The sequence below is a fragment of the Sminthopsis crassicaudata genome, chromosome 2 (genome assembly GCF_048593235.1).
Source record: "Sminthopsis crassicaudata isolate SCR6 chromosome 2, ASM4859323v1, whole genome shotgun sequence".
Lineage (NCBI taxonomy): Eukaryota > Metazoa > Chordata > Mammalia > Dasyuromorphia > Dasyuridae > Sminthopsis > Sminthopsis crassicaudata.
In genome coordinates, this window is record NC_133618.1 from 23581163 (window position 1) to 23602106 (window position 20944).

The 20944-nt window shown below is 35.5% G+C and overlaps 1 protein-coding gene across 1 annotated transcript in view; it reads right to left on the reverse strand.

Annotated features, from left to right (window-relative positions):
* Positions 1 to 20944, reverse strand: part of CTNNA2 (catenin alpha 2) — a 1514496-nt gene that overhangs the window by 939763 nt on the left and 553789 nt on the right. The window contains 1 exon segment of the mRNA XM_074285480.1: positions 19876 to 20079. Within this exon segment, the coding sequence (XP_074141581.1) occupies positions 19876 to 20079 (204 nt within the window).

Genomic DNA, 20944 nt, shown 5'->3' on the forward strand with positions numbered 1-20944 from the left:
GCACCATACTGCTTTCTATTATATATAATGAGTCATTAAATTACCACTACAATTAAGTAGCCCATAGCCCGTCAACAATCTTTATGTATATTATCCTTTTATAAATATTTACAAGAATCCTATAAGAACAAATTGAGTATGATGATTCCCCTGTAATGGACGGGGAGAATGGGCACTAAGAGGTTAAGTGACTTGCTTAGAAATATATAACTAGAGAGCAGCAGAGCCGAAGTAAGAAGCCAGAGCTCCTAACTCCATGGCCCAGATTATTTCTACTGCACCAATCAAGTTCATAATTGGACTCGTGAGAAGTGATCTGGACATTTAATTCAAGAAGCCAGCAAAGCACTTAATTCCAGCCTGTATTTTAGATAATGGTATTACTAATGCCTAGTCAACCAATGACCTCCTAATTACCAAATCTAATGGACTCTTCCCTGTATTCTTTCTCATTTAATTACTATCAACTTTTCTTTCCTTCTTAAATACCTCTTGTCCCTTGGCTTCTGCCTTCTTGGCTTCTCTTTCCCTGAAACCCCTTGATCAATTTTCTTATCATATATTTTAAACAGGAATATGATGTTCCAAATTCAGTCCTCACTCCTTAATTCCTTCATGTATACACATGCATATGCAATGCTTGTATGTAAATTTTTGTTGTTGTTCATTATGACCCCTTCTGGGAATTTCATGGCAAAGATATTGAGTGATTTGCCATTTTCTTCTTCAGCTCATGTTACAGATGCAGAAACTGAGGCAAATAGTTAAGTGACTTGCCCAAGGTCAACCAACAGTGACAAATTCAGATTAAAACTCATTTCTTCTTGACTAGCAACCTGAAGGACACATTTTTATAAACAGGAGGGAAAGAAAGGATACTGCAAAACATGGAAAAAAATTGGGAAAGGTGCTCTTCCTGTATTCTAGGATTCAGATAATCCAAAGAAAGACTATTGGATGGGGCAACTACATAGCACAGTGAATACAGCACTGGCCCTGAAATTAGGAGGACCTAAATGCAAATTTAGCCTTACACTCTTAATACTTACTATCTATGTGAGCCTGGATAAGTCACTTAACCCCAATTGCCTCACCAAAAAAAAAAATTTTCAAAAAAAACTATTGGATTTGAAGTCAGAAGATTTGTATTATATATGTATGTGCATATGTATGTATTGTATATGTAAATATGTATACACAATACACACATACACATATATATATTATATATGCAGATATATACAGATACATCATATATAGACATATATATATACACATATACATACATGCACTAGTGTGTAATATATTCACAAAAATACATACACATATATGTGAATATGTTATGTAAAAATGACTATACACTTTTCAAAATTTTGCAAAGTTTAAATTTACTAAAATATATATATGTATTATATATTACATGAATATTCTATTTCCCTCATATATTCTCATCTACTTCCATTCCTTAATCAAATAACTCTAGATTAACTCTCAAACCTGTATCTTTACCATTCTGCTTCTCCCATATTCAGCAGCATCACTTCCAAATAGGAGCAGATATATTCCCTCCCAGTGAGATGTATTTCATTTACTTCAAACTCAACACCCTATCTCTCTAATTATTCACTTATCCATCCATTCAAATCCCTAGGCTCATCTTTGACTTCTCTTCTTCTTGCCTTATTAACCATCGAAATCATTCATTAAATCTTTTTTTTTTTAAATTTTTCTTTTGAAACATATCACCTATTGGTTCTTTCCATTTCATTCCTGATATTACCATCTTAATATCAGTCATAGGATTTGTAGCTGGAAGGGAAATTAGAGTTCATTTAGTCCTACCTTGTCATTTCATAAATGAAGTGCCAGAGTGCAATACCAGAGTTCTTAATTTTTTTTTTTTTTGTAATGATTTGGTTTCTTTTGGGGGGAAGCCTATAGACTCTTCATAAAAATCTCTTTTGATGCATTAAGAAAAATACATAGGATCACAAAGGATTTAAAAATCTCTCTCTCTCTTTATATATATATGTGTGTGTGTGTGTATATACATATACATATACATATACATATACATATATATATATGTATGTATGTATGTATTGCACGATTCTGATTAAGGAGTCCCTAAATAATGGGAAAACCAAAAAATAGCTTTCTGCGTTCAGAGTCAAAAAGTGGGTCAGGTGCCAGGAGACCTCAGTTCCAGTTCAAGACAAGGAACGTTCAAGCTCTACTGCCTTTGACAAATCACTGAAGTTTGCTCAACTTTCTTTGTACATTTAAAAAATGAAAATAATGCTATTTGCACTACCTATCTCTTAAGGTTGTTGTGAGAAGCATATTTTCTAAAGGTTATAATAGGAAAAAAGAAAGCTAAAGTAATTTGGTCAGCATCCACAAGTGGCAAAATCAGAATTTCAATGTAGATCTTCTGATTTTTTCCCCCCCTCAAGGCTGGGGTTAAGTGACTTGCCCAGGGTCACACAGCTAGGAAGTGTTAAGTGTCTGAGACCAGATTTGAAACTCGGGTCCTCCTGACTTCAGGGCTGGTGCTCTATCCACTGTCCCACCTGGCTGCCCCCTAGATCTTCTGATTTTAAATCCAATAGTATTTTTTTTTTAATGTTTTTCTGGTAAGGCAATTGGAGTTAAATGACTTGTCCAGCTAGTAAATATTAAAGGTCTGAGGCTAGATTTACATTTAGATCTTCCTGACTTTAGGGCTGGTATCCACTGTGCCATCTAGTTGCCATATCCAACAGTCTTTCTATGGATTATCTCAGTCTTAGAATACAGGGAGAGCACCTTTCCCAATTTCTTTCATACCACTTCCCTGTTCAAAAAAGACCAACTGATTTGTTATTGCTTAGAGGGTGCAATTTAATTAGTTAGGTAATCACCACCTGCACAGGACCCCAGCCTCATCCTGCTCCCTCTGATGTGAGATCTTCATCCTATTCTTGGTCAATGGCTGTTGATGTTGCTCCAGAGTGGGTGAGTTCTGCTCTTCTAGTCTCAAGGACAATTAGGCTGTCTTGTGGAAACTCACTGTTCTAAAATTTCTGAGGGTCTAGAAGGAACAAGAGCCTGGTCTTCAGTGAGTTCAGCTACAACTGTGGCAGTTATTTGTGAGGAAAACTAGCATTTGGCTCCAATAAACTACTATCTGTCTATGCTGTTCCCCACATGCAAGATTGTATTGATATCTCACAGACAGTATAGTGGATAGAGATCTGACCTTGGAAAAAGTCAGATCAAAGTTAAAATTCACAGCATCATATGCTTAGAATAAGCTGGAAGACACCTAAAAGGCAAAGTCCCAGCCATTATCTGCCGTGCCTTTTAAAGGTCGGGTTCTGAGAAGTTGTGACTTGCCTAAGGTCACATTTTTCTTATTCAGTCCTTTCTGATTCTTCATGATCCCATTTGGGGTTTTCTTGGAAAAGATACTGGGGTGGTTTGCCTCTTTTTAGAGAAAAGGAAACTGAGGCAAACAGGGTTAAGTGATTTGCCCAAGGTCACACTGAGTGTCTGAGGCTGGATTTCAACTCAGTTTCTCTTGATTTCAGGACTGGCACTCTATCTACTGTGCTAGCCAGCTGCCCCACAAGTCCCATAGAGAGTAAGTAGAAGAGATGAGATTTGAACTTATGTCCTCTTTTTCTAAAGCCAGGCTGTTTCCAATGTATCTCCCTTAATCAGCTAGTTTGATCATGAATAAATAACTTAGCTTTTAAGAATCTCTATTTCCTCATCTGCAAATTGGGTATATTAATATCTTTAATTTCCACCTCACACTGTCACAAGGAAAATGCTCTGAAAATAGTAAAGCTTTATAAATGTTATTATTGTTGCTACTCATTATGTGTAATTATTGTATTATGTGTTCTACTTTAATAAAACTGGATCCTACATCACTTCTAACAATATATTTTACCTAATATGTATTCAATAAATGTTTATTGATAAGCTGTATTTTTCCCCAGTTGTATTTCGCACTATGAAATTATGCCCTGATAAAAAAGAAAGTTGCAATAATCTGTCACTAAATCATAGCATTACAAGTATTTCTCTTACTTCAATGATTCTTGATAATGCCAACATTATACAACATCCCTCCCCTGAACTCTCATCCATCTATTATTTCCATCAATGTTTTGCTGAAGAAAATTATTTCCTTTATAACCATCTGTACTTAGCCAACCAATGTAAGCAATATTTCTGCTCAACTGCAAAGATGAAAAGCACAGGTTGGTGGGGGGAGAGACAACAAAATCCTTGATTAATCTCAAGCTTACAGAGAAGATAATGAGGAACAAAAGAAGGAAAAAAAAATAAGCTTTAGAACTTTCAATGTGATCTGATCTATTTCTCCCCTAAGATATGTTCCTTAAATTATTTCTAGAGCCAGGGGTTATGACCAAATCTAGAAAGGACAATGATATTAGTGTGAGGAATTCTGCTGATTCTATATTTTAAATAAATTTGTTGTTCTAGGTTGGGGTGGGAAAGGTTCTTTATATAGTTGTGCTGAATCAGATTGGCCTCGGGAATGTGATGGGTCAACAGAAATAATTTGCAGGGCTGTGAAGTCCAATTTAGGATTGCTAAAAAAAAAAGTGTTACAAATGAATAAAAGGGAGGGTAGCAGAGAAAGCCCCCAAATTAAGAAGCATGTATTAGCACTAAGTGTTTCTGCAGCGAGTCAAAACATCTGCTGAATCAGAGTGCGGAACTCAGCCTGTTTTGAAAGGCCCAAAAAGGTTCTCTGGGGTGTAGATTGAAAGAGATGGGCCCTTGAGGATAAATGTGTTGACCTTCATGTGATAAGGAATCTTTTAAGTAAAGGTCAAGGGATGGATTGGAATACATTAGTATTTTTCAGTGAAGCTATAGGATAGAGTGTTGGGCCTGGATTCAGGAAGATCTGAGTTCAAATCCAACCTCAAACACACTGTGTATGACTGGATGAATCACTTCACCTTTTTCTGCCTCAATTGTAAATTGAGGATAAAAATGCCACTTACTTCTTAGTATTATTGTGGTAATGAATGAGATAATATTTCTACACCATTTAGCATTAACGCAATACTCAGATAGCAGGAGCTTAATAAATAGTTGTTTTGTCCTTTCCTCCTTCCCCCCTCTTTCTTTCTTTCCTTCCTTCCTTCCTTCCTTCCTTCCTTCCTTCCTTCCTTCCTTCCTTCCTTCCTTCCTTCCTTCCTTCCTTCCTTCCTTCCTTCTTTCCTTCCTTCTTTCCTTTCTTCTTTCCTTTCCTTCCTTCCTTCATTCCTTCCTTCCTTTCTTCTTTCTTTCTCTCTTTCTTTCTTTCTCTTTCCTTTCTTCCTCCCTCCTTCCCTCCCTCCTTTTCTCCCTCCTTCCTTTCCTTCCTTCCTCCTTTCTTTCCTTCCTTTCCTTTCTTTCCTTCCTTTCCTTCCTTCCCTTCTTCCTTCCTTCCTTCCTTCCTTCCTTCCTTCCTTCCTTCCTTCCTTCCTTCCTTCCTTCCTTCCTTCCTTCCTTCCTTCCTTCCTTCCTTCTTACAATTGTGAATATACATATATTATATTGTATAGTTCTATAAAGAATCTCTTTTTTTGTATTTTGATCGGCATCATGATAGATGATCCTCACAATAACTCTTCAAGGTATGTACTGTTATTTACCCCATTTTAAAGTTGAGGAAATAGCAAAGGAAGATTCAATGGGTTGTCTCGTATCACACTATATTGTCACACCAGTACTATACATATTATTTTGAGGGAATACATTTTTGTTATATTAATATCACCCTAATTCCTTCCAATTTCATATATCTAGAAAAATATTAGAATCTCAATGTTGAAGCCACCAAGTTTTATATATGAGCAAGAATTTTGGACAAACAAAAGGATATTGAGTACCATAAAGCCTGGGGGAGGGGAATAAACTATCTCCTAAGGCAGCCAGTAAGTTTTTGGATAACTCTAATGATTAGAAAGTCCCTCCCAAATGCAATCTATGATTTGTATCTTGACAATTTTCACCCAGTGTACTAATTCTGCTATGTGGGGCTAAATAGAAAAAAAAAAATCTAATCTAATCAATCATCTATGTGACAGTTCTCAGAAGATTTGAAGACAATAATCATGTCCCCTCTCATTTTATCCTCTCCCAATATAAATGGGGCACTCCAAGTATCCCTAGTACTGGACTTAGAATCAAGAATAGATTCAATATGCCACCTAATCAATATTCAATATTCAATCGGTTCAAATCCCACCTAAGATACTACTAATCATGTGATTCCGGGCAAGTCACCCAATCTTTCTTTGCCTCATTTCTTCATCTTTAAAATGAAAGGGTTAGACTCCTTGGTCTATTACAAGCTTACTTCCAGGTTTAAGCAACAACAATAACAACGGATAGGATTTATATAGGCCTTTATGGTTTGCTAAATATTTAATATATCCATTGAGAATGCATTTTTAAGGTGCTCTGCAATCTTAAAGCACTATGTAATGCTACTATCATGGTTGTTATGCTTTTGGTGGTTGTGGTCATTTTATTACAATTACCCCACAGAACAGCATTATCACATGCTATCCTCATCCCTGTTTTGTAGATTCCTAAAATTAGGCAAAAGAGATTAAATGACTCACATAAGGTCATATAATATATATCTGGGACAGCATTCCAAGTCAGGTCTTCCTTATAGAGGAAGACCAGCTTTCTATCCTCTGCCCCCCATGGCACCTTTCATCTATGATCAAAGTGATACACAATGAAGAAAGTAGAACAAGACAAACACTGTATGTGAACACAGTAATAAAGTAAAAAAACACAATAAAATGGGCTGAACTCCAGTGAATTTCAAGAAGCAAGATCATTTTGGGTTAACAGATAATGAAATACATGTGCCTCTTTTTGGCAGAAAAGTAGGGAGTCTATAGGGACAGAATGCTGCATTTCCCATTTCAGAAAAATTGCTTTTTCAATCAGCTTTGCATAACTGCTGTTGTTTATTGTTATAAGAAACAAGTTTTTGACTTGTGTGTGTGTATCGGGGGATCAGTTTATCAGAAAATGGCTGAGACATTAAAAAATGAAGGGCACTAGAATATCATTTCCTAAAATTATGCTTTATGGATTAAATGTGTAAAATATTGGAGACCTGATTTCAAATATAGCCTCAGTTAATAGCAATCTGTGTGATACTAGATAAACTACTGAACCTCCCTTTGCTATTGCCTCAACTATAAAATGGGGTCAATAAAAATATGTACCTTGAAAAGTTATTGTTAGGATCACGGGATTCTATTTGTTTTTGTTTTTTGTTTTGTTTTGTTTTGTTTTTCCCTCTGGCTGGGGTTAAGTGACTTGCCCAGGGTCACACAGCTAGGAAATGTTAAGTGTCTGAGATCAGATTTGAACTCCTGTATTTGGTCCTCCTGAATTCAAGGCTGATGCTCTATCATTGAGCCATCTAGCTGCCCTGATTCTATTTGTTTAAAAAACAAACAAAACAAAAACAAAAACAAAAACAAAAACAAAAACAAAAACAAAAACAAAACCAAAACAAAACAACAAAAAAAAAAAAACAGAGCTCTCTATAAAGTGTATGCCATATAACAGGCTCTATATAAAAATGTTTTTTCTCTTCATTTCTCTCCATTCCTGGAAAGAAGAAATGTCTTTTTTAAGTGGAAAAAAAAAGAAGTATCTTGGCAGAAGATTAAAAAAAAAATAAAATAAATAAAAAACGGAGTATGTAATTCTAAGTACTGGGAGTTCACAGTTCAAATGGTCTGATTTGGGAGTGAAATAATGGTGTGCTAATGTGAATTCTTAAAAGCTGTAAACCCTAATCACCAACTAAAAAAAAAAAAGAGGAGGAAAAATAGCTAGGAGATATTAGCATAGAATGGCTTATGAAAAGAATGGAGACTCTAAGACTGGAAGAGTACCAAAAGTAGGCAGTACCTTGGAGAGGGGTCAGAGTTAGGAGTTTCAAAAACATTTTCTTCTATACTTAAGCTAGATGTGTCTTGATTTCCATGATTTCTTCTAGGGAATCAAAAGTAGGATTAGTGTAAGCCATTGATCTGTCTCTTCTGAAATCTCACATTCACAGACTGAATAATAGCATTCTCAGCCCTGCTTCCCAGGACATACTTCACTTAGTATTCTCTTCCAAGAGGACTTATTCGCATTCATGAAAAGAGAATCCATTTTTTAATCCAAATTGTATTAAATCCACTTAAAACAGCCCAGCTGTCTTCTCTATTGATTTGATCCCCTGATTTTTTAGGTGCCACTTTATAAAATGCTTAGAGTGGCTCTATTTTTTTCTTGAATCGCTTACTTCCTAAATTGTCTCTGAGAAACATCACTATTTTCTAACTGGCAACACTTTTTTTAAAGGAGGATATAGAATCTGAGGAAAACTCAATCAGTCAAAAGAATTATAGAAAAAAGAGAGGACAGTGGCTGAAAGAAAATAAAAACAAGCAATTTTATATATCTAACTTTCCCCCTCTAACCTTTATGAGCATATTTTTCATATATGTTGAAGCCATTTTCAATGAAGATACGAAAAGGAAAGAGAGACAAAGGCAACATGGTAAGTGTGCCTAAGACAAGATTCCCAATGAGTAACTGTGTGGAATTAGCATCATTAAGTGTCTCATTTGAGAAATGTACGGCAAGAAAAGGAATCGGGCAATTTATATAGTCAAAAGTTGTCATAACTGATGAACAACCCATGGAGTGGGTTCTTTGAGCTACATTTATGGAATGGTAGTAATCTTTATCCTGCCTTGAAGAGATCATAGATCTCCCAAAGGATTAAAGAAAATCTCTATTAAGGAAGGTTTTCTTATCAATGTTTTTCCTTCTATGTTCCCATTATGATTCTTCCTTTCAGGATTCATTTGAGCAATGCACATATATTAAGGACCTATTATATGCTGATCGAAGAGAGTACCTTCAAGAAATAATGAAAACCCTTTAGGAGATCCCGACTCAGGCTTACTTGGTTGCCAACATATACCTGTTGTTTCTATGTTCTCATTATTTCCTACATTTGCCTTCTTTTCTGGTAAATGATCAGAGAGTAATCTCATCATCCCATACTCCCCACTTCTAGTCTCTCCTCTTTCTAATTCATCCTTCATTCATTTGCCCCACTGGTCTTTTGAAGACAGAAGCATGGCCATATCCATTGATCAACAACCTCAGAAGAATGACTCCCTTTTTGTTTCAATATAGAAATACATTAACCTAGAATAAGATCTTCCACAGGCTGGATTATACTAACCTTTCTAGTTGTGTTTCATATTACTCCTCCTTCTGCTTTTTATACTCCAGACAAACTGGGCCGTCTCTTACTTCCAGCTAGTCACAATATTATCTATGAATATTCATCTTTAACTGTCCCTTTATGAGAATCCTCTCCGTCTAAGAACCTCAATCTGGAGCCACCAACTTCATGCATTTTCCCTGATCCCTGCTCCAATTAAAACTTTCTTTTCCTTTTCAAACCTGTTTTTTAACCAAATCATTTGAAACTTGGTATTGCAATTAGTTATGGCCACATAGTATAACTTCCCATATAAACACTAATCAGGTCTGCCTGTGTCTCATTAAATATAAACTCCTCAAAGACAGGGGATATGTGTTTATTTATCTCTAATGCCTAGAGCATAGTAGAAACTTAAGAAATGTTTGTTGTATGGAATTTTACTTGATACTTGCAACTCTAAAAATAGTTGGCTACATTAATTACCCCATTCCCAGGTGAATTCCCTAAGATTCAGAGAAAGAGCCAGTTACTAATAACACTAATAACCTAGAAAATGCCCCAGACAGATCTTGAAATAAGGTCATTGGTTTTAGAGCTGTAATGAAACCCAGAGGTCATCTCAGCAGCAAAGAGGCAGAGGGGGAGCATTTGACTTAGAGTGACAGACATGAATTTAAATTTTGTCTCAAACACTTACTTAATCACTTAACTTCTGACTGCCTCAGCTTCCTCCTCTGCAAAATGGGGATAATAATAGGAATTGCTATTATTGTTGTGAATATCCAGTGAATGACAATGTAAAGCACAATGTAAATGCGGTCTATGACTACTGTTGACAATGTTATTATCCAGCATGAGCGGCAGTTTTTGTAGATGGGGAAATGAAGACCGTGAAAGGCGAAGTAACACTGCCAATGTCATCAGTGGTAATGGATGTCAAAGCTGGGATTTGTACCCCTATGACTTCTGAATTTAAACTCTGTGCCCTTTCCATTGCATCATAACTAACAATACCACACTTAGTTAGTCACTCTTCCATGCATTGATGTCTTATCACTACTAGTAATTTCACATTTCCTCACTGAATAGGGAAATGTCTTGAGCTCAGTCCATCACCTCATGGAAAATAAAAAGGAAAACCCACATGGGCAAGAGCAGCAGTCATTAGCTCTGTTTAGAGATGAGCTCCTCTCAGCCTAGCCCCTCTATATAGAGACATGTTTAAAGCATAAGGCAATCAATCAATGGCGCCATAATGAATAATATAAGACCTGGCTTTTTTTTTTTGTTTTGTTTTTGTTTTTTTTTTTTTCCTCACCAAATAACAGACCAGCTCCTTAGCACATCAAGTATGTGATTTTAAACAGTCCAATCTTATAATCAAATTCTCCCTAACTCCCAATCATGTTTTTCACAAGCCATTCTTCTCATTTCCCAAAGAGCAGAACCATTCACAGGGACTAATGATAATAATAATAACAATAACAAAACCAGTAATAATAGCCAGCATTTTTTGGGTACATCAATGTTTGCAAAATATTCTGCAAATATTAACTCATTAATTCTTCACAAAAATGCTGAGGCGGGTGCTATTATTACCCCCATTATATAGAAGAAGAAATTGAATTAGAGAAACTGTGCCTTGTACAGATTCATAAATCTCTGAGACATAAATCTCTGAGACTCTGAGGCAGGATTCAAATTCTAGTCTTCGTGAACTTGGGGAACATTCAGAGAAATTGCACTTAATTTTAAAGTCTGTAGAAACTCAACTGTGAAATGTGGAATTTAAAAGTTTGTTTTGTCTTTACTCAAGCATGTTTGTTTGTGTATAAGTATAGGTATGTATGTATATGTAGGTAGGTGTGTGAATGTATAGGAGTATATATATATATAAGCATGCGATATTATATATGTATATTTGTATTATATCCATACTCATATTTATATAATATATATGAATATGTTTATATATTTGCCTCATTGTTGCTATAATAGAAACCATCCGTTCTTAAAACTTCAGTCTTTTCTTTGTGTGTCTTCAGTCATTTGTTTTATAGGAAATTAATCAAGCACTGTATTGGGATACTCTCAGACTGTGACAGACCTAAGCAGCAACTTTATCCCCTGATTTCAGAGTTGGGTTTGGTTTGCCTTCTGCTTTGAGGAAGGTAAACATTTATCCCCTTTTCCCACATCTTTTTTTTTCCCCCTGAAGCAATTGGGGTTAAGTGACTTGCCCAGGGTCCCATGGCTCCAAAGTGTTAAGTGTCTGAGGTCAAATTTGAACTCAGGTCCTCCTGACTTCAGGGCTCGTGCTCTGTCCACTGCACCACCTAGCTGCTCCTCCAGATATATCTTAAGACTCCTACTGGCATGAAATGCCCCAGTAGAGGGTCACCTTGAAATACCAGGAACGGGGGAGTGAGGAGATCAATGAGCATATTGGCCCATCTCTGCTCCCTTCACAAAATCCACTGAACCCAGTGATTCAGCCAGCAACCTCTGTCACCAATTGTGGCTTCTTGACAAACTCAGACATGCATTTTCCTAGCTCATGAATGCAACTCACTATTTTCTGCCACATTGATTAACCTTGCATGATTCACAGGCACCTTTTCAAAGAAAGTATGTTTCTTTATTATTATTATTATGCAGGAAGAAAGTTTGAAAGCTAAATATGGAACTTGATGTTGCCTTAAGAATAGATTTTCCTTTTTAAGTTCCTGTCTCACTTTAATTCAATAGTTTTCCATTTTTTTCCCACCAGGATGAGTGGCCTAAAAAATCTTAGTATGGAAAGTGCCATTTTCAGAACAGTTATATATATTTGGCAACATGTTTCCCTTTGAGGGGAAAAAATCCAGAGGTGTCATGTGTACTTTACAATTTATTTTGAATGCCTCTTTTTCGAGGAAATGAAATGCAATACATTGATTGCAATTTGATAAATAAAACAAACAAACAAACAAACAAAAAAAAAAAAAAAAAACAAGCACCATGACAATAATATAGCAAGGTCAAGGGGAAGGAGAAAAGGTGAAGGGGCAAGTGCTTCTCTGCTCTAGCAGTTAGACAGTTAGCTCTACTCAGTAAAACTGAAAAAGTGTAGCCACCAGATTCCTACAGTTTGATATGACAGAATCTAAGAGCAGAAACATTTAATATTCAGGAGAAAAAGGTAATAAATCCCATTGCCTTGCCCAGATTTCAAAAGCTAGAATATTGAGAAAAGACTTTAAGACCAATTAATAATCCCATTCACTCAGTATTTATTATTTCTATTGCATGCAAGGATAGAAAGGATACCAATGATAATATACGTGTCCTTGAGGATGCATTGCTAAAATCATAAAATCCTTGCCTCCAAGGAACCTACATTATAGTAGAAGGCCACATTATGAACTCAAAGCAGTTTAGGACAAGAAAAATGAAAGACAAAGGGGGTATTACATAAGGGAATAAGGAAAAGTTTTTACAAGAAGTTGGCACATAAGTAAGACAAAGATTCTAGGAGGAAGAGATGAGGAGGAATTGCAACCTAAGCATAAAGTACAAATTGCACCAATGAACAGTGGTGGTGGGAGATGAAATGGTAAATTTCAAGAAAAGTTAAAATCCAGTTCTGTCAGAATATAGAAACTGTGAAAGAGGAGTTCTGGGAATTAAGATTTAAAAGGTAGATGGGTACATAATTGTGGAGGGTTATAAATGGCAAGGTAAGAATTTTATATTTTTCCCCCTGGGGAAGTGATAATCACTAGAGATAATAACTATTACCAGAAATGAGAAGAAGTAAGAATTGTAAAGTAGATACCTGGGTGGTACACAGAGTATCTGAATATGAAATCAAACAGACCTAAGTTTTACTCCTGTTTTAGAGATTTACTAGTATGTGATTCCTGGCAAACCAATTAACTTTTATTAACCTATGTTTCTTCATCTGCAAAATGCAAACAGTAACTTCTTCCTACAAGGCCTTATTTGAAGATCAAATGAGATAACATTAGTAAAGTATTCTGTAAGCCTTAAAGCTCTATATAAATGTTAGCTGTTATTGAGATTGTTACTAAAATGGACCTTGATGGCTTTGATTTTATGGAGCTAAACCTTTTTAGAGGGGAAAAGGAACAATTTTCTATCCTACAGAGATAATCTCATATTATATAAAGAAGAGTTCTGCTAAATACAAAATGAAATGCAAAAAAATATCAGAAGGTGAGGGGCTAGAAGAAGCAAATTGGTAGGGAGTGACAAGTGAGTAATTTGCCTATCTTGATCAGTGAAGTTGGTGACTTTCCATTTCTGGTGAATTTTGAGTGAGAATTAGTGGTCTGTGAAAACAGAAGCATAAATTTTAAAAAAAAGCATAATGGAGTCTACAAAGTTATTATCCTATTCTAATATCTAATAGGTTTGTAGCAAACAAGTGTACAGAACTTTATTTTTATTTTTCCCCCTGAAAGGTTGAAAACAATATTGGCAAAGTGTTTTTGGAGAGAAGAAAGAGAAGAATAGAAGTACAGCAGAAAGAAGAAAATCCCTATGAAATCTGTAGTCTTTTTAAACACATAATAGAGTCAAAGATCACAGGTGGATCTGGCTTTTTTTTTCTTTTTTCTTTTTTTGCTATGGAGAGGAGGAAAAAAGAGAACATATATAGCAATCTTTGCAAATAAGTAGTAGAAAAGCCTTTACTTATCATAGGACCAGAGATCACAGTACATTAGTTTAATATGGACTTCCTCTAGGCTTCCCTATTTTGATAGCCTGGATTTTGGAAATAGAGATAGGATCGATCAGGATGGGGAAAGAAGAGGTAAGAAATTGTACTCACCAGGATATATTTGTGTTCTCTATTGCATTTACTATGGGAAGCTAAGATGATGTGCTCTGTGATGCCTTTGAAGAACTTTTCTTACATTTATCACCCGCAGTGTAACTAGAAACTCTGGCCCTAGGGGCAAACACAGTAAAAGAGAATGGGGAGATCTCATATACTTACAGTGGTAACATATATTGGGGAGAAACATTGAAATCCAAAGTATTATGACCCCATGATATTATAGAAAAAGACTCCTGAACTCAATGAGAGAGAGAGAGAGAGAGAGAGAGAGAGAGAGAGAGAGAGAGAGAGAGAGAGAGAGAGAGAGAGAGAGAGAGAGAGACTTTAGAGCATCATCTCAGGGCATCATCAAAGTTGCTGTTGAGGAAATTGACAATGGCAAATGGCACAAGATGGAGCTAGGTAGGCCAGGGAGGAATTCCTTGGAGGTAAAAATTTGAATTTTTTTCATTTTTGAGTTCCTATTGCCTAGCCCAATGTCTTGCATGCATTAGGTGAACTCAATTCAATTTAGTTTATCTAGGTTGCCACAGGCAAGGGTACATATATGTGTTAAGATTGTATCTGGGGAAGGGGTTATAATATCTGATGACTTTCTATTTTAATAATTATTTCTACTAACTAGATATTAATCTTAGTTATTTCTTCCTACTGAAGAAGTAAAAGTGCTGTCAGTGTCTTCCCTCTAGATTCTTATAGCCTGGGGAAAATCCCAAATTATGGCTTTGTGCATTACACTTCTAAGTAATTATATTTTAAAAGACCTGAAAGCCTCAGGTTATTTGTAGATATGGAGTCTAATTCTTCTAGGTGCTGACTTAAAATCAGATACATCATAATCAATTAGGTATCAATTAGATGAAAAAAATTGGCTATGGGGAAGTTATAGGATGACTTTGTTGAGAATCCCCTCAAAATCTGGTCTAAATGACAAAAGTCATTTAAAATTCATACTCAAGGATCAATCATGTAATAGGAATAGTGTAAGTTTCACCATCTTTCTTCTTTTTGCTTCTGGTACTCAAGAGCGGGGAAGAAGAGATGTGAAAAGAACCTACTCAAGTCTTACCCTTGGGTCGATGTATATATAAAAAAAAAAAGGTCATTGTATATTCTGGGGAAAAATATTCACCTGTTTCTTTCTCATCTTCTCATCTATTAGAAAATTAGAAATATGACACTTATACAAAGAATCATATTAGTGCCCTTTCAGAAGCCTGAAATACCTCTTCTTTCTCTTTCCCTTCCTCTCTTCCTCCTTTTCAGCTCAAAAACAAAGTAGGGAAATCTATACTAGACCTTTCCTATCTAGTTCCTCCCTCAGCACTTAAACATATAGAAGTCATCTTTGTTTTTTACTTTGGACACCTTTGACAGCCAATCTGGTGATTTTCCCCTCTTTTCAGAATCATGTTTTTAATAATCGAAAAAAAATTAAGTTCAATGAGAGGCTTATGAAAATAAAATTATATATATTTTTCCATATAAGTACATGAATTCCCTGAAATTCATCCACAGAATCCTTGGGCAGCCTATGAGACCCCAGTTTAAGAATCTCTGATCTAGAGGTATACAGCTCAGTAATTATGTCATTTTATTTCATGACCTCTTCCGAGCAGAAGGGGCAGGGAGGAAATAGGTGGCTTCATGCTGTGAAGTTGCCTGAAAATAGGGTCTTTTGTTTAGTTCAATAATTGAAACCACTTACATAGCAACAACTCATATTACCCATATTATACCAAATCTACCTCCATAGTGAAAAGTCACACATTGAGGTTTGGAGTTAATTTGTTTTCCCTTTTTTATAAATACATTCCCTTAAATATTGATTTTCTCTTGAATTAAGAACTACTTGAAAACACACTTCTGAGAGTAGGGAGTTTGTCTTCACATCGAAAGAAACTTTCCATAGAACCTACCATTTTTTACCCAGTCAATTACATTTTTTGGATACTCATAAGTGAAGATGGATTCAAGAAAATATTATATTAAGGTCCACATTCACTTTTGAAAATATTTCCCACTCACCCTTTATTCTTACTCTAAGAACTTAAATAGATGATAAGAAGAAAAACTTAAATAAATTAAACAAATGCCTCCAGCTAATTAGACTAGGGACTGGCAAGTTCCTAGAGAAATTATATTTAATGGTATAATTTCAAAAGGAAGCACATGTCCTGCTCACAAATGAAATACATTTCTAAGAAGAAGCCAACTTAAAGACTGGATGATTTCTGAGAGATGCCAGAAATGGTCATCACCCATTATCAATCAGAAACTTTCATCTACACCTCATTCCTCACACAAAAGTGGGCGATCCTTTGGGCACCTGCACTAATCTGTAGATAGAGACACTAGTCTGAAAGGTTCGCCAGGAAACAGGGCTCTGAGTTTGCATCTTTGGGATTCCAGCCTGTCTGGATTGCTTTGGATACAGTTGCTTTACATCCTGAATCTGTCTTAAAGTTTGGATTAGGCTAAGTGAGGTGCAATCACTTTTATCTGACATGGGAATGCTCTAAAAGTTTGAATAAGTGGAAATGTTTAGAGAAAAGAAAGACGGGCATGTTCCTTACCCCTACCATACAATGTAGCCTCAATCTCTAAGTCAAAAAGGCAAATGGAAAGACATCTTATGCAAAGATGGGCATTCTACTCACAAGTTTCCAATCTGAATATTAGATGAGATGTAGGGAAGCAATATTCAATATCCTTTCCATTCCACATATATCTTAAAATTGATAGAACTAAATCTGAATATTCTATGCAATATGGGGAAACCTTCCAATGTATAATTTCACTTGCACAATCTTAAAACTGATTCTGTGAATGCAGATGCACTTTTTTTCATACCTATTCCAGAGATCCACTCCATCATAATTTTCCAATAATGAAGGAAACCTGGGAGTAGGGGGTGTTCAACATGCTTCTTTCTTCAGAATGCCACGCAAGCTAGCTATTCTATTCCCTTTCTCAGACCCTACTTGCCATTTTTTCCTTAAAAATAGTTACATATTGTATCAGTGATTTTTGTGTGAAGTATACAAATATTATAGGTCAGAAAAAACATGAATATATATATATATATGTATGTATATATATATATATATATATAATAGGCAATCAACTCTTATTTCTGTTTAACTTAAGAATAGCCACTATTTTATCCACAATTAGCTCACACTCTTCACAGAGCGCCTGATACCCAGACCAACTGCGCTTAACAAATGAAATGCTCTCCAACACAAAATAAATGTGTCTATCACCTCCCCTTTGAAAGAATAAATGGGGATGGTTGTGTATTGGTGAGAATCCATCAATGCTAAGGCAACTGACAGTATTTTTCTCAGCTTGATAACCTAGAGCAGGCTAAAGTCCTCATTAAGGATGCTTAAAATAGAAAGATGAAAATGCTACTGGATAATCTTGTTTATATCTGTATTTTCAATGCTTACCATAAAACAAATGCCCTGCATCGACACCATCGCAATTGAATAAGTTGCTTATTATTTGTTCACATTTACCACCAATACGTTCTTATTATCTCCTTGAACTTATGATACCGGTATCTACTACATCATATTTTTAAAAAGGTAAAGAAAAATATAGTGTACAATTCAATTTTTATGCCACTTATTTGAATTTCAAAAACCTTGTTTCTCCCCCCAAAAAATTGAAAATGAATAGAATTCGATCTTGCCCATTTTGATACTTTAAGATGAAATCATTGGCTGAAAGTAACATAATGTTTCTAAAGTAAGGACGAATCCAATCTCACCTCATATGGCTTTCGGCATTAAAATGAAGTTCACAAGCTGTAAGAAAAAAGTCCCTCATCTCTGCAAAGATCTTCGGTCCTTAACACATTGAGTCAGAGCACTTTCATTCCACTACATTTTATATGTATTGATTTGAAAACCACATTCTGTGAGTATTGATCTGAAAATTGCGTTCCCCCAAAGCAGTCCCACTTTTACTCAAAGGAAAAAGCAGAAACACTTTCCAATTCCCTTCAACTTTCCCACCATATATACACTCATGCATACACATACGCATACACATGCATATCTTACGCTGAAAGTATTTCATTTTAGGGCAAATAAATAAATGAAAATTCCAATTTCATTCTTCTAATGATTATTTCCTTAAAGACAAGAAATGGTTGATTTGACAGAGCTGGAATTAAAGATTCTGTTTCCCAGAGGAGGAGACCAGCTCTCATCTTGGATACATACAGTTTTGAAATTAAGTTACTATTGTCATAAAGAGCCCTTTTGTGAGACATCTGTAGAATAAGAAAAAGGAGTGGATACTTATAACAGTCCCTTTAACTGTTCACAGAGACCCCTTGCAGGCCAAAGCCAGAGGAAAAGTTCTCCCAAAAAAACTTGGAATAAATCATTCCTGATAAATGATCCATTATTCCCAAGATTTGAACATCCAACCTATCCTCTGAACAATGAAGATTAAAACATTTTTAAAGTGCTTATTCCTTCTAAAAGTTTGGTATCAGTAGGAAATTCCAAAGGGGAAAGAACAATATTCTGATCTGGAAGGTATCATATTTATATTCATAAATATCCTATGACTTCTCACAAAAGACCTCTTTGTTGATTGGCAGGAATACTACTGTTTTATCTTTATTCATTATGTTCAGTCTTCACTCTATCCTTTTGAACATTTTCTCCCACCCCCTTAAGAGTAGGAGAAACCACAGGGACATTAGAAACTTGCTGGGGCAATAAGGATAGTATCTATGCAATAAAATGTTCTCAAACTTTAAGAGTGAGAATTTGTGAGGACAGAATTCTGGAGCCTGATTTTAGAGTTGTGAGCTTGCAGTTACTACTCTCCCGTACCATGAAGGGAGGAGAGGATCATTTTCCCCCTTCTATTTACTTTCTTGTTCCATTGGTGATAGACCCCCCCCCCCCCAGGATGGAGAGGGAAGGTAATCTCCCTGGAAAACTTAATGATTTGAGGCAGTGTACTCCATCAACCTATACCAGCTACCACCATAAAAGCGTGTCATAGGACACAATCACAATTCAGTGCCTCTTAAGGCCATTTCAATATTCTTCTGTAAACCCTCTCTTTAAATTTCTATATTTTATAGTCTACAATGAGTAGATTAAACAATATCTATTTGAAAATGTGAATCATCTTAGATACATACTTCAAATTACACAATATTAAAAGCCCTTCTGAGATGAATGTCAGCTGGATATCTATCAAAGTTATTATAAACTACAAAAGACCACAAACTTACATTCCTTTTAATTAAAGAAACAAATTTTGATTCTTTCATGGATAAATGAAAAAACTGAGCATTTTAAACCACAATAACTTTCAAAGCTTTCATTTTTTTTGTAATAATGACCTAGTACACTCACATATTTAGAGCAACTGGCTAGGATAAACTACTTCAAGACTCTAATTTTCCATGTTTCACTGACCAAAGTCACAAGAAGATATAAATCAAATGCACTAAAGTTGAATCCAACTTCTACAAAGATTTCACTTTCCAACACAGTTAGAAACACAATCAATAAATCAAACTCCCCAAAGCTTGTCCTTGGTTTCTAATAGTTGCATAAAATGCTAACATCAATTTTGTAGTGCATTCTGTTTTATTTTGCTTTTTTTTTTTTAAGTCAAGTATGAAGACTTTAAGAAGTTCCAAAAGATTGCCGCCACCAACCAAACAAATCCATGAAGAGAATAAATAGAAAAACAGATGACTTACATTATTCATGTATTCACTGAGAAGATCCTGGAGGGCCTGTCGGACTGCATTACACTCAGCTACAATTCTTTCCCGACGGTCATCACGAGTACAGGAGGAATCCGCCATCAGCGCTGCACCACTGATAATGCTCTCCAGCCTTTCTTCTAGAGATGGTCTGAATCTAGCCTCACTGAATGTCATGGGGTCTAAAATGATCTTGTTCTGAAAAAGCAAAATGAAAATGATCAGAGGAAAAAGACTGCCCTCATCCATTAGATTCTAGGTAATAAAAGAGAGGCTTCCATCCCCTAGGACATGCTAGGAAACTTTGTGGTGAGAGAATTTGAATTTCACTGCTTTATTTATTTATTTATTTATTTTACAAAACTAAAGGAGAGACCATCAACTTTTTTTTTTTTTTTTTTTTTTTTTTTTTTAGATCATATGCCTTAAGTTCTATCTGAAGAATGAAATAATACATGCTTGTTTTGAAAGTATATTATTGGCAAAATCACTATCGACAGATAGGTTTTCCCATCAGCGAGAAGCACAGAAAACATAGTCAACTTTTAAGAAGTAGTGGCTCTTTGAAAATTTGTTGTATCTAATACATTTGATAATTTTAAAACCATTTTTGAAATTAAAATGAACCACCAAAATAATTTTAAACTGACAATATAATCATTCTTAATCTCTTTTAAAGTTTAATTTAGAACATGGCAATCCCATTTATTTGTGTGCCCAATAAAAAAATTGCAAACATTAATTTATGTGTACTTTGTATCCAAGCATAGGAGTCTTCTAACTCTGTCTCTCTGACTCTCTCTCTCTATGTCTCTGTGTTTCTTTCTCTTTGTCTCTGTCTCTCTGTGTCTCTTTCCCTCTTTCTTTCTCCCTTCCTCCCATCCTCCCTAGTTTTCTATAGACTAGGATGATACTACATGGGACAATATTTCTTAAGTTCACTGCAACAATTAAGGTCCTAAAACTATATACCCTGAAAAGAAGAAACTCTCCTTCAACTTTAGCATGTTTCCAGGCCAAGAAAACCAATGCCAAAATAATAAGAGAATGAAAGTATAAGAAT